Source organism: Scatophagus argus, chromosome 9, assembly GCF_020382885.2.
Source record: "Scatophagus argus isolate fScaArg1 chromosome 9, fScaArg1.pri, whole genome shotgun sequence".
Taxonomy (NCBI): Eukaryota; Metazoa; Chordata; class Actinopteri; family Scatophagidae; genus Scatophagus; species Scatophagus argus.
The window spans coordinates 14,812,635-14,827,332 of record NC_058501.1 but is presented as its reverse complement, the minus strand read 5'-3'; the positions used below and the strand labels follow the sequence as shown (position 1 = coordinate 14,827,332).

At 42.6% G+C, this 14,698-nt stretch overlaps 2 protein-coding genes across 4 annotated transcripts; both read left to right on the top strand.

Moving 5' to 3' along the window:
* The first annotated feature begins 266 nt into the window (after positions 1-266).
* On the top strand, positions 267-12,798 carry rad54b (RAD54 homolog B). Of its 3 annotated transcripts, XR_006844252.1 has the most exons (17): positions 267-469; positions 1,083-1,241; positions 1,432-1,627; positions 7,144-7,392; positions 8,017-8,316; positions 8,553-8,715; positions 8,859-9,084; positions 9,509-9,595; positions 9,700-9,820; positions 9,933-10,072; positions 10,188-10,478; positions 10,603-10,766; positions 10,879-11,140; positions 11,300-11,322; positions 11,443-11,509; positions 11,957-12,154; positions 12,242-12,382. XR_006844252.1 is itself a non-coding variant. In XM_046398757.1 (16 exons), the coding sequence occupies exons 2-16, from the start codon at positions 1,095-1,097 to the stop codon at positions 12,460-12,462; spliced, it is 2,751 nt and encodes a 916-aa protein (XP_046254713.1). In that variant the 5' UTR covers positions 267-469; positions 1,083-1,094; the 3' UTR covers positions 12,463-12,798. The 3 variants fall into 3 exon arrangements, 2 of the variants coding, with proteins under 2 accessions (XP_046254713.1, XP_046254711.1); XM_046398757.1 differs by lacking the exon at positions 11,300-11,322 and having other exon boundaries at positions 10,960-11,140; positions 12,242-12,798; XM_046398755.1 differs by lacking the exon at positions 11,300-11,322 and having other exon boundaries at positions 269-469; positions 12,242-12,798.
* Positions 2,130-6,810, top strand: LOC124064364 (fibrinogen silencer-binding protein). Its single transcript, XM_046398761.1, has 2 exons — positions 2,130-4,537; positions 5,277-6,810. The coding sequence occupies exons 1-2, from the start codon at positions 4,131-4,133 to the stop codon at positions 5,830-5,832; spliced, it is 963 nt and encodes a 320-aa protein (XP_046254717.1). The 5' UTR covers positions 2,130-4,130; the 3' UTR covers positions 5,833-6,810.
* Positions 12,799-14,698: the final 1,900 nt, after the last annotated feature.

The window sequence follows — 14,698 nt, the reverse complement described above, 5'->3', positions numbered from 1 at the left end:
GTGTCGACCTGCTGTGATCTGTTGTGCCTCTGTTTGGCTAGTTCTCTTCCTTATTTGGATTCGCTAGGTTTAGGCATGAGGTGTGATGATTGGTTAAAGTGTAGGAAAGACCATCAGGGTAAGCCAATTAGAGGCAGGCTAGGGCGGGTCATTTAGAAATAGGAAAACAAATATTGCCCCGGGAAGGTACCAAGTGAACTCGATTTATAACACGGGGATTGACGGTTTGCTGGAGTTCAAGGAAGGTGTAATCAGTAAACTGCTAAGAAGATAGAAACCAAGCACACCTCGCTAGCTGGGACCACGCCCACTGCAGAGGTTCAACCAATCACGTTCTTCAAACCATTCAGCGGGAGAAACTGAACGGAATCGAGAGTTTTTGTCAAGAAGACAAGACCAGACAATTATTTAGGAACCGAGTGATAGTTTCTCATCTTAAATGTTTTCACTCAGCTTTTAGTTCTTCCGGGTAGGTATGACACGTCGTCACACATTATCAAACGTGACATTACAGCACAGTGTAAACCGGGGCAGAAATGTTACTGTTTGTTGCTAGCCATGTTAGCTAGCTTGCTAACCTGCAACATGTCAAACGCTCTCAGCGATGTCTTCTCCTTTCCTTAATAGTAACACATTTTTAAATGGCGATCAAAAACTACCAAAGTGGTGTCTTCATATAGTGAACATAGTGACGTGTCTTGTCAATGAGATGAGTGGTGAATCAAATCTGTGATGAATTAGTTTCTCTTGTTCATCATGAAATAATGCCAGACACTAATTCTGAGTATTATAAGCTGTGTTTCTTGTGTCTATGTCAGCCTAAATCTATACACCAGAAATAGTGGTTAGTAAACTGATATGATTAGCAGATTTGATCATATGCTGACATCAGAATCAGAATCAGAATTCCTTTATTAATCCCTGGAGGGAAATTCTTGTTTTTACAGACATTGCACATGCAGTATTCCCGACCAAGAAAGGAGAAGAGTGCAGAGTATAAATAATAATAAATATGTATAAATATGTATAAATAATTAGCTGCCAGTATCACTGTGTTGATGTTCCTTGCTTTTTATTTTTAGGAGATAAACAGAATGCGGCGATCAGGAGCTCCCAGCCAGCTCTTGGGTAATGCTGTGAAAAAGCCTCGGTTTGTGCCTCCTGCTGCATCTACATCGCATCCTGTGGCCGAATCCAAGCCCCTTATGCCTAATGTTGGTTTAGACAATGCACTAGAAAAGGTATATTATTCACAGCTCTGTCTAAAGACTGTGCACATTGTAAAGCCCTGAGGCATTATCATTCATGATTGTGGGTTGTATAAATAAAACTAACTTGATATTTTACCTACAATATCCTCCTTTTCATTCCATCATCAAGTGGAAGTTATTTCAGACTTGGATGTTAAATTCTTTTGCCATCGTCCTGCAGGTCCAGAGAAGTCTATCAACACCAGCTCCAAGTAAAGCAAAGTATGATGTGAAGCCCAGAGCTGCCCAGGCTGCTCCGTCTTTGTCAAAGGCTCTTGCTCGTGTTCTCAGTGCAGTGGAAAGTAAGGAAAATGAAGCCGAATCAGAACATCCCAACCCTGGCTTGGAAGAATACACAAAGGACAACAGACCAGCAGGTAAGACACAAAGACTTTGTGGTTGAATACCTGTTGTGGACAAGGATATACAGTGGAGACTGCACACATGAAAAAGTTGAGATAAGGACTGGATATAAATAAATATCAGTTTTGTTTGGCAACATTTCAGTCATTCAAGTCTTTTTTCAGGCTAATATGCTAAGAGAGCACAAAGAGACAAATATACCTTTCAGCAACAGATAAGTAAGGACATATTTAGAAATCACCAGTCATTGGTAAAAGTAACAGGAAGCTTGGCATCAAAACCTGTACAGATTAAATTGGAGAAGGTTCGTATTTCAGTGTCAGTAGCACGTCTAACATGCAGGGAAGTTGCTATAGCAAAACTAAAATACAACAAGTTTTTAGTCCTTAACAACTTGTAATTTCTCTTTCATGTGCTGTCATTTCCCCTCCCGTGATGACTGTTGAGTCTTTAAGTGTCCACCAAAGACTTTTGTACTCTTTTACTCTTTTATTTACTCTCTTGTACTGTTTTGTACTTGAGAATATTAACTCACATGTTCAGAGATTTTAGCAAGGCACAAAGAAACACTGGTGGGCTGGAGAGATCAACTAATTAAGCCTGTGTGTTACAAAGACAGCCTCAGCTGTGAGATGAATAAACAGTATGTTTGTTGCTAAGGGTAATTAATTTGAGCAATCACTTTTGATTCTAAAGCTGAATCTGATTTAAATCCAGGGCTATTTCCAGTTACAGCTATGTAATTTAGTCAGGCTGATTTTCAATTGATTCACCTGATTTATTGCCCATTTTCTTATTTTTAGGTCATTGACAATTATTGTATATCTGTATATATTAACTTTATTGGTAGATCTTGTAGTACTGATTTCACTATTACATGCATTACGTGACATCATCTTCTATATAAAGATAAAAACAGGCTGCGTGGAAACCTGCAAAACATCCAGAGATGCGAAACCTTTCTTCACACATCGTCTACATGTGCAGATGCAAATTAATGAAACTCCTATCATGAATGTACATGCCTAGTGACTGAACTCCTGTCTGCTCCGGTGTAACTGGCTGTGACATATTTTTTCCCCTCAAACATGAAGCCAGACCTCTTCTGTTGTTGATTGCAGTTGCCTTTTTTAGAAGCAGGAGCTCGCCTGCTTTAACTCACCACGACCGCGGTCAGCTCGAACACTAAACCCCTGTCCAGTTCTCTCCGTGTGTTATTTATATTCTCACACATATTCATTATTAAACATCACCTCCACCGTGTCAACAACACATGCTCGATGCCTTTCGAGATTTGAGAACACGCTAATTGCGATGTGCTGTGCAAGTACTTCAGGACGTGTGTGCAGTTAAATGTCCCTTGATTTGTACGTTTTTACCAGTTTCTACATAAACAACCGTGGGATGCTGCCGAGAGTGATGCGCTGCGACATCTCTTTTTCATTTCGTGACTGACTGCGTCCTGGGCTAATAATAACAATCGCAGTGTCTGGAGATGGATGTTAAACTAGCCGGGCTGATGCTGAAAGACAGCAGGTCCAGCATTATGCAAATTAGCGAGGTAGTGCAGCGGCAGCGTCCGGCAGATTAGGACTCAAGATCAGTGAGCCACCGCTCCCCCCTCCTGAGAGAGCAACTAGTGCCCCTGTTTTCCACCATGGAAACATACGGCTCACACACTCTCTCTACCTTTGGCTCGGCGTGATTGCCACATGAGCCCGGGACACGTGTTTTAATCGTGTGAGTCAGTTTTCCTGCTGCACAGCTGTGATTTGTTTCGTGCGTTCACCGTGAAACGGCCTAAGATGAATATAAGCGCTCTGCCTCTGCGGGCATGCGCAGCGCGCTCACACGTCCCACCCTCCCCCACTCAGTTAAGCCAGCGCTGTTTCAAAGTGTCGCTCACTTTTGGAAAAACAGACCCCTGACCCCTGATAACCTGCAATACACTATTTTAAGAGTATTTTCCCCGTTTGTGTAGGGCACAGATCCTCTGTTGCCTTTCTTGTGTCACAACGCAGGGGCAGTATGGCTGTGCTGTGCTCTCCTGTGCTTGGCTTGGGTTTTAGAGAGACTGAGCTGTAAGTAGGTCGGGCTGGGCTTAAGCGGCTTAGCTACGTCAGCCTAAGCTGGGAGGAATTCATCCAAAGCCCTCCGCGGTAGGCGGGGGCCTAAACGAGGCTGGCCTAGTTAAGCCTGATTCTTATTGTGTGCAGCACAGCCTGTTTTTGTTGTGCAACGTAGCTGAGAGGGAACCAAGGAGTAGTGTATGAATCCATGCACATGTTAGACATAGCTTATGCTTGATTTAAAGACAAAGAAGAAGAAGAAGAGAAGGAAATGAGAAATATGTGGGAGTTAGACCAGTGTTAGCTTTATCATCGTGGATCAAGAGAAACCAGCAGCAGGGACAAAAAGACAGGTGGGAATAGTAAGGAGCTGTATGGTCAAGCGTGGTTTCTGAATGGTGACAGCCATAGGCCCAACTTGGTCTATGTGAGTCCGCAATGCTATAAGATGGCGTCCAGCTCTGTGTTTCTGTCCAGTATGGTGGGTAAAGCTCGCTCTTCCAACTTCACCCTGTCCGAGAAACTGGACCTGTTGAAGCTGGTCCGTCCTCACATCCGCATCCTGGAGGAGCACACCAACAAGCATGCGGTCATCGTTGATAAGAACAAGTGCTGGGACACTGTGGCTGAGCAGTACAACGCCTTGGGAGGGGACAGACCCCATCGCACCGCTCAAGGCCTCAGGACCCTCTACAAGAGGCTGAAGGAGTCAGCCAAGCAGGAAGTGATGCAGCGGAGACACGCCCAGCCAGAGTACAGAGCGAGCATCTCTGAGCCAACCAGGAGAATTATGGAAATGATCCCTCACCTGTTTCACCATGTGCCCATCCATGAGAAGGACCAAGCACTGCGCAGGTAGAGTGACATACTTCTGCAAGCACAGACACAGACACGTACAGGGGGATAAGGCAATAGTCAGGTGAGAGTTTAGCAAGTTCAGACGTGCTTTATTTGTATATAGTTGAGATACTGATTCAATTGTTAGAGAAGAAAGGAAGGGACGGGCTGAACTCGCAGCTGCAAAACCCAATCAGATTTTGCACTGTCTGTACATCTTCAGGCTCAACGGGAAAATACATTAATCTGACAATTTAGTTTTAGTTGAATCAACTAAAACCCCCACCCAACCCCCCACCCAAACACAGAGTTTGGACCCCAAAATAATGCTTTCAGAGCTACAGAAAATAAGGACAGTGAGGTTGAGGCAAAATGTAGCTGGTTCTTGGTAATACGAAACAAAACATAGCAGTGAAATTTAGTGTAAGGAGACACATCCCTATGAATATCTGTTGCAAATTAGACCTCAAAATTACATTTTCACTCAGTGATGAGCAGCAACAAAATCTGATGTGTTTTTATGCATAATTATGTGAATCCAGCAAGGAAATCATGGCATCTGTGAGTCTGTAACAGCACAGGTTTGTTATTTTTGTCTTGTTGAATCATTTCATTTCTTGTCTCGTTAGTTAGCTGATCCTTTGTTTAAGTAATTCGGAGTGTTTTGTCACCAACAGAGGTCTCATATGTAGACACTATATAAATGCTGTTTAAGCTCTCTATTCTCACTTATTTTTGTCTTTCATTCAATTTTTAGATTGATATACAGCAAGCACAACTCTCCTGTTGAACATCCTGGCAGTAGCTCCTCTCTGGCTGGACTCCAGGATTACTCAGCAGCTGTCCCAAGTATCCCCCATGAGGTGGTCCAGCTGGACCCTGAAGAGGATGTTAAGCCACCGCCAGACCTCCCCATCCTCTCCACACATACAGGACCAGGGCTGGACAGAGGCCAGGAGCGAGAGGGGGAGCAGGACTTAGGCAGCGTCCATGATTATGAAGCATCCCTTTCTCCCACCCCTTCCTCCGTTAACATCCCCCTCTCGACTTCACCGCTTCCCTTGCGCCATGACCTCTACCCCAATGACATCTATCCTCACCATGAGCCCGACAGGTTTCGCTCTCTACACCTGGCCAAAGAGGAGCACGAGTTGGTGTTGGCCAATCACAGGAAGGTTGCCATGTACCTGGAAGAGAAGAGGGAGGGGCTGAAGAGGAAACAGGAACTGGAGGAGGAACTTCTGAGAGCCAAGATCAAAGTAGAGAAACTAAGGGCTGCTCGACTGAGACATGGACTGCCAATTCCTCTATAACAAGCATGAACACACACATTTGTGTTAGAAAGGGAGAGGCTCTGAGGAGTTTAAAGTGTGAAGCAATCACTCATCAATTTTACGTTTCAGAACTTGAATATATTTTGGAAACATAGTGCCTCATGCAGACACTGGAAGCCTGTTTACATATTGCAGGATGAGGCCTACTTGTGTTGCCATCTGTCTGTGTCTGTGCTTGTAGTGCCAAAAATCTGTTATCATTCTCTTACTTATTGACAGAAGTGGAAACAAAGTGTAAATGCTCACATTACAAACACTGTGACAGGCCCTTAAAGGTAAAACAAATGTGGTTTTGGAAGGGAATATTAGTGGTAATGATAGATCTGTGTCATGATGATACTATTCCTCTCTAGATCTGACACTAGTATGCATCTGTGGAATTTTTTGCATAGTTTTAATGATCTTTAATTCAGGAATGTTCAAAAAAATAATTCACGATAATGTTATGTGTGAAAACCTGTCAAGATCATTTCAGGTGGGTTATTTAGTGCCCTGTTCATTCTTTGTTAATTAAATAAATAAATAAACTCCACTTGATCTGTAAAAGTCAGGTGTGATAGATTGAAGAGGCGTTTTTTCATATCGCTTTAAGTCACCAAATCAGGGGCGCAAAATTATGCTTAGAAATGAAAAAAAGAATGAAAGAAATGGAGAGCCACTCCAAACCAAAAGTTTTAAAGCTATTATTTTGTTTAGAACAGAGACTGATACATAGATTAAACTGTCAAAAGCCTTAACACACGATGCTTATGAAGACTGATCATGTTCTGTGACTGATGGCCAGTGAAGTACTCAAAAGAAGGGAGATGTGGAGTTGTGGTTTTGTGATGTTACTGTTATTTAATGTATTGTATGTGACTACAGCATTCACTGTATCGTAACATTGGTAAACGTGTGTTGTCAGTTTTTTAGGTTGACCATATGTTCGCTTATTTCTATAAAAAACTAAGTCTGATATTCTGCGAGTCTTGTGTTTATTAAACAGGCATCTGCTCTCATAATATCAGCCTCTCCGAGGAAGTCATTTTCTCTTAATTGCCTGTATTTACATATCAAAGGAACACATGACTCTTGCCTTGATTCTAACATTCATGGAACAAGCAACACTTTGTTCACTTTGTTTCAAAGTTTTTAGACTTGAACGTATGAAGGGCAGGCTATGATCCTCCATATGAAGGTCTCGGGTGATGTGTAGAATTGATGCAACTGTGACCTCTGCTGGTGGACTGTGTGATTTGTGTCAAAGATGTCCCTTATGGCTTCTCACTGTTGTATGTCTTGGTGTTACAGGAGTGGACGGTTACCCTCAGTTGCCTGTCGAGTCTTGTGAGACCCCTCAGTCTTCAGTGGGACCAGCTGGTGTCTCTGGAGCTGCTGACTCAGACACTGGCTGCAGTCAAGATGGAGCGCGTTACTTCAGTGTGGTGTGGTGTAAGGCCAGTAAGAAGAAACACAAGCGCTGGGAGGGCGATGCGGTCCTGATTACAAGAGGGCGCACAGCCACACTGAAAGATATGGAGGGCAAGGACATTGGCAAGGGTGAGACAGATGTTTTATTTAGTTTCTTATTTACTGTCATGTTTAATTCTGATGGGAGAAATAATGATGTGACTGCTTACACAAGCTGAAACAGTTAAGCAAATCTTTAACATAAATTTCCGTTAAATTGTAATTTAATACAAAATCTTCTGAAGATTTTCAGGTGTGCTCCATTGTACAAAGAACATCCAATTGTAATGTTTTGGTAAACGTGAGTGAATTCTTTATCTGCTTGTACTTAAGAAACAGATTGTATTCGCTTTGATTCTGTTGTTCATAGAATGTGTCATTTGTAATGCAGAATAGGATCCTTTATTTGAATTTGGTATTTCAAGATTTAATATTAGGCCTTCAACAACCAATGTTTTTAGAGGCAACAGAGACAAGATGTCCATCTGATGAATCTAACTATGTCCAATATTTACTCACAAAATGTTACATTAAGATCCTAACTGTGCAGTGTGCCTATGCAGCTGCCTGCTGTGACCAACTGAAAACCAATACAAGAATGATCCAGAACTGTAAAGTTGTGGACTGTCAAAAAAATGACAACAATAAAAAAAAAACTTTACTTTTTTCTTTATTTTAAGTTTATCTGGTACATTTGTGCATGGTTGTTTGTAGGAAGTGGCTACAAGGTGTCCGTGCTGGCCTCCCTGTCCGAGGGAGAGACCCTAATGATTGGAGGCAAAGAGGTGGAGGTAATGGGGGTGATTTCTGCAGAAGACTTTGCCAGGGGACGCTGTTTTCAAGAGGTCCAAGTAGAGACAGAGGAGTCACACGCAAAGTCACCTCCACCCTCCTCTCGTCGTTTGGCGTCCAAACCTTTCTGTCCCCCAACAATGCTGGGGAGAGCAGATCATACAGTCTCCAACCCAGAGGAGGAGCAAACCTGCAGACCTCGCCATGACCCGCTGGCTCCAGGTTTGCAGATCAAATAACAAACATTATTTGTTGAAATGGAGGTCATTCTCCCACCAACAGCTTTCTTCTACATTTATTATGAGATGGTTTTTGTATACTTAGTTACTACTGTAACTTATTTTAATAAGTCCACAATTAATTAAATACACAATTCGTCTGTTCCTCTTCATTAGACAGTTTCTTTTGATGAGAAATAACACTAATTCTTACTTAAAATTGTGACATTTTTTTTGTAGGTGCACTGGTGATGCCTCGTCCTTCTCCTAACCACCAGTGGTCTAATAACAAATCGGGGCTTCCTGTGGTTGATGTTGTTGTTGACCCTTACCTCACCTCTCACCTTCGACCCCACCAGAGAGATGGCCTGCTTTTTCTTTATGAGTGTGTCATGGGCATGAGGTATTGGAGCTGTTCCAGTAATCTGTAATATCTTGTCAATTTCTGTTCAATGAAATCAGTGTTTCAGTCTCACAGTAGGCTAAGTTGCTATTATTAGGATTCCTAATGCATTTGTTTGGTTTGCTTTATTGTCCGTGTTTCAGAGCTGTGGGTCGCTGTGGGGCTATCCTGGCTGACGAGATGGGTTTGGGGAAGACACTCCAGAGCGTGGCGCTGTCCTGGACGTTGCTTAAACAAGGTCCGTATGGTGGGAAACCAGTCGCTAAGCGTGTCCTTGTGGTCACCCCTGGCAGCCTCGTGCAGAACTGGGGGGCAGAGTTTAAGAAGTGGCTGGGCCGTGAGCGGATCAACGTTTTCACTGTGGATCAGGTGAGATTTGGATTTACAAGGAGCTCAAGCAGCCTCATGGCAGCGTAAATGTAGAGATTTCTATTTAGATCAGTAGTTTCAGGTTCACTTTATCGTGCGTCAATATGAAGGAATTTTATTTACATGACACATTTCATTACAAGTAAGCTTATTGTACTTTGAATTCATCAACATGTAACATATACTAAAAGAATATAATCATTAATCATTACATTAAGGTGCTGCTCTGTACCTGACAGTGTATTATGAACTCACTATAGAGTGCCAGAAATGCTCTTAAGGTCCTGAAGTTAAAACTCTTTTGAAAACATTCTTTTAAACCTACTGTTTTTTTTTTTGAATGACATTGTATTTTGTCCCTGTGGTGCACTGAATTTTATTTACAGCTTATTCCATTCTGATCTTTGTTGACATATTTATATAGGACCACAGGATAGAGCAGTTTGTGTTGTCCCCTCTGCACAGTGTTCTCGTGATCAGCTATGAAATGCTGCTGCGCTGCCTGGAGCAGGTATGTTCATCTTGTGTCTCGCTGGCTACGGTGCGCGTTACGAATAAATTGGCTTACATTATCTTTTTGTTTTTATTTGTATAATTATGTTCTTGTGTTTTCAGGTACAAAAAGTGGAGTTTGGTCTTATAATTTGCGATGAGGGACACAGATTAAAGAACAGTAGCATCAAAACGTCTTCAGCGCTCAGCAGCCTCAGCTGTAACCGCAGAGTCATACTAACAGGTGTGCAATTAGAGGGATTAGGGATAAGATAGGAACTGTATGGTGCAACAGATGAGAAATCTCTGACTGACAGCTTCTATTTTTTACAATGAAGTATCTTTATGTCTTAAAGGCACCCCAGTACAGAATGACCTGCAGGAGTTCTATGCTATCATAGAATTTGTTAACCCCGGGATTCTCGGATCGTCTACTGCGTATAGGAAAGTGTATGAAGAGCCCATTCTGCACTCCAGACAGCCTTCCTGCACAGAGGTAATTTTACCTCTGTCCCGCTTGCTTCCTTACTTTCTGTGTTGCCATGTGACATAAAAGGACAACCTGTGGACACCCTATGTGGCATTAAACCTGATCTCGCACCTGCCAACAGGAGGAGAAGGTTTTGGGTGAAGAGCGAGCAGCAGAGCTCTCTCGTCTGACTGGCATGTTTATTCTGAGACGGACGCAGGAGATCATCAATCGCTACCTGCCTCCTCGTCTCGACTGGACGTTGTTCTGCGACCCGGCCCCTCTTCAGCGAGAGCTGTACAAGCAACTCCTCTGCCACAGGGTCTTCAGAGCCTGCCTTCAGGGCTCCATGCAAACTCACACACACCTTGCCTGCATCACTGCACTGAAAAAGCTTTGTAACCATCCTGCTCTGCTCCACTCTACTGTAAAGGTTAAGTTCTTTATTAGTTGGAAGGGGACTTTAAGGCAATGGCCGCTTAACATACAAATTTGATTTGTTTGACTTATATTGGTGGTATTTATTAAACTTTTGTTTTTGTTTTTTTTTTTTTAAGGAAAGAACAGACTCTGATTCAGTGGAGAGCACTTTATACGAAGGCTTGGTAGAGCTCTTCCCAGAATCCTACTCTTCAGGTGGATTCAACACCACCGACTCTGGAAAACTCATGGTTCTGTCGGACCTGCTGGCCGCCATCAGACAACTCAGCCCTTCAGACAGGTGTGTGTGTGTTTGTGTGTGTGTGTGTGTGCGCGCACTTGTGGTGATAGTGTCAGGTGCTTGCATGTACATGTGTTTTGTCCATGTACTGAAAATGTGTGTGACCTTGCAGAGTCGTCTTAGTGTCCAACTATACCAAGACACTTGACTTGCTCCAGGACTTGTGTGTACACATGGGCTACACTTTCTGCAGACTTGATGGGCAGACCCCCACCAGCCAGAGACAGCGGCTGGTTGACACTTTTAACAGTCCCTACTCTCAGAACTTCCTGTTTCTGTTGAGCTCCAAAGCAGGAGGCGTGGGACTTAATCTGGTGGGTGCTTCCCATCTGGTGCTGTATGATATCGACTGGAACCCTGCCAATGACATTCAAGTAAGACACACTCTCACAGAAATCACATCGCTGTGGTTTTGGTCTCTTTTGTCTTATGCACAAACACATTCAGGGTGCTTACATACCTAACCTTTGTGTTTCTGTTCAAATGAACTATGACGTGTTTGCTTGTGGTGTTTGTTTTCTTTGCTGTGAAAGCTGCCAATTGAACTGGACTACAGGTGCGGAAGCACCCTCAGACTATATTACACATTATGGATATGACATGCATATCCACCAGATGGTGCTGTGTGAATTTGTGTCATTCTCTCCTGCAACTTTTGTTTCTCTGTGATTTGTAGGCCATGGCGCGCGTCTGGAGAGATGGACAAAAGAAGACTGTGCACATCTATCGTCTGCTCACAGCAGGTCAGAATACACAGTCACGCACAATCAGCCAGAATGTTGAACTCGGGCAGAACTACATGCCAATAACGCCATATCGTGATTATTTTGACAGATAATTGCTGTTCGAGTCAAACTTTTAGTGGGAAATTTAGTGGGAATTTTTTTTTTTTTTTTTTTCCATTTCCTTTTTTTCTGAGAAATAGTATCAAAGTGGTGTTGATGTGATTTTGCTGAGGTCTGTACCGAACAAGCATATTCCCTTATGTTAATGTGATTTGTAGGTCAGAGCATCTCTCACCACAGTGCTTCATTTATGTTGACATGTTTTACCTGTATCGAAGAATTGCACATTCTGCAATTTTGATATTTCATTTGTCTTTATTGCAGTTTCAATAATGTTTCAGTTTACTGCTCAGCCCTAACATGAGTCGGATGTTTTATGTCTGGTTGTGTGTTGTTTCCTCTCAGGCACTATTGAGGAGCGTATATTCCAGAGACAGGTGTCCAAACAGGGCCTTTCTGGGACAGTGGTTGACCTGGGCAAAGGGGCGGAGCACACCAGCTTCTCCACCAGTGACCTGCGAGATCTTTTCAGCCTGACAGAAACACCTTCTTTAACACACGACCTGTTGAACTGCAGCTGCAGCATGGACGGTTCAGTCCAGGGTAAGGACATCCGTAACTCCCTACACGTTATAGTCAGTATTTCACTTCACTGAACCTCAATAACTAACTTTGTTTCTTCATTCTCAGCTGCAGTAGAGGAGGACGAGGAGGTTCCTGATAGGCCATGCCAGCTCGGTCGCCATAGTGACCGTGGGGGGGTGGCACAGAAGCATCTCAGCATGTCCGAGCTGATGCGCTGGAGACATTTCTCGGGTGACACACAAACCTTCTCAGACCCCTACCTCGATCACGCACGAGACCACATCACCTTCGCCTTCCAGACCACCATCTCTCACACAACTCAGTAAACACAGATTACTCTCTAGATATGGAACACACACACACACACACACACACACACATATATTTCTTCTACATGTTTGTTTGAGGATCTCTGGGCTTTGTCTGCAGCCTGACTACAAAATATCACTCTTATACAGTGTACACTGCCAACAGCAGTAATACTGTTTCCAACAGTTTGAGTGTGTGTGTGTGTGTGTGTGTGTGTGTGTGTGAAAGAGAGAGAGAGATACTGCATATTGACTTGGACATTTTCTTCATTTATTCAAAAACAAAGTGAAAAACATCATTATATAAATGAAATTCAAAAGGAATGTGTGTAATAAACAAGCTTTTAAGAAGGAGGCACGTCGGTTATTGAATTCTTCCCGGGGAAAGCAGAAAGCATTTTAGACGTCTGTGTGAATGCAGCGTATTTGAAATATTTGTTTTATATCTACATACTGTACATAAGCCTTTGGTCTGTGTCCATTTTGAGTATTATCTGTTAGTCACTTAGAGGATTTATGTTGCTCTGGGGCATGCAGAGATGACACAGAATCTGGGTGGTACATAGAGAATGTGCATACAGCCATTCACAGAAAAGAATTTAGTTTATAGCAGTCTGCACAGTGAGTATACCATCCAGAGCCAAATTCTCTGCTAGAAGAACAAAGGAAACAAGTTTGTAGCCTTAAGTTTTGTGCTGTAATGTCACCCTTTATGCATCTGATGTAGTGACCTTGTGAATCTGCAGGGTTTTATGATGTGGGCCATAGCCCGATCTGTTCAGTCTGTTATTTTGGATAACACTCGTCTGTTCATGCTCTTCAACACAAAGCTGCTGCGTGGGAGTTATGTAAATGCGTGTTTTTGTGTGTGTGGCTTGTGTTCACATGTGATTTGTGCACCAGTACAATGCATCTTTACATAAACAGGGTAATTATTATTTATTGGATGATCAGCACGCTGCATGATTGTTAAGCAAGTTTCTTGTATAATAAATGGGTCTCTGGGATGTCAAGCTTTCCTTTTATACATTATGACAGTTGTATCTCTGCTGCCTATCAGCGTGTGGCGTGTTGGAGGCAACATGGTGCTTATGCACACACCTGCTGTTTCTCTGTGAACACAGTGTGAATTTAAACTGTAAGTGCCAGTTCTGCCCAGAATTCAAAGTCTTAAACTTCATATTCACCTTATATAATACATATATTTGTTATGTAATCTGTGGAGACCAACATAGGCCCTCTAGAGGCTCCGCGGTTTGTGGTAGTAAAACCAGCCTGAGATTCTACAACGATGTAGGAGCTCTGTGAGGCTGTGCTTGAGCACAGTGGTGATGTGAGCTAAATGCTAACATCATTATGTTAGAATGCTCACTTGGACTGCAGTTAACAATTATTTTGGTTTTCGGTTAATGTAATGTAATGAGGTTATTTTCTCACTTAATTGTTTGGTCAGTACAATGTCAACATACAGTGTAAAATTTCACAATATCCTAGAGCCCTATAGGCGACATTTTAAAAATGTGACCTATAGTCCAAAACTGATATATATTCAATTTATTATCATAATACTTTTAGAAAACTGTAAAATGTTCACCATAGTTTTTTCTTAAAACATGACTTGAATAATCAGTGTTTCATCAAAAGAGGTGCTAAATATTTTTGTTGACTGACTACTTCATCTGATGTTTAGGAAATGTTTTTGCCATGTTTACTGTGTTAGTACTATATACTGTACTATAGTATAGTTCTATAGTACAGTATAACGTGCGCTACACAAAATCTAGTTAAGCACACTAGTATTGCTAAAATAGACCGCGTTTACCACAATACAAAGCCTATGTAAGTTCAGACAGGCAACAGACTCGTCTGAGCCCTGTGACAGAAGCCAGTGGTAGCATAGCAACTGTCTAGCCCTGGCCTCGCTTTGCTGTATTAAGATACTGTGGTTCAGAGCAATCACATGTTGTGTCGCATTATTTTGTTATTGCCATTGGACACGTGTCAGATGAGAGTTACTCGTCCAAGCAGGATATCGATTTGAATCACTTCTCTAGCAGTCTCCGACGCCATGTGCTGGTGTGTGCGTGAGGTGGAATTTGCTGTCTGTCTGTGTAAAGCTTTTACCAGCACTACCAATCCCTCTTTTAAGCTGTTTGTTCCAGCTCGACAGCTCAGGGACCTGGCAGTGGATCGAATGAATGACTTTCCACCGCTGGAGGGACAGACAGAGATACAGTCGTTCGAATCACAGATT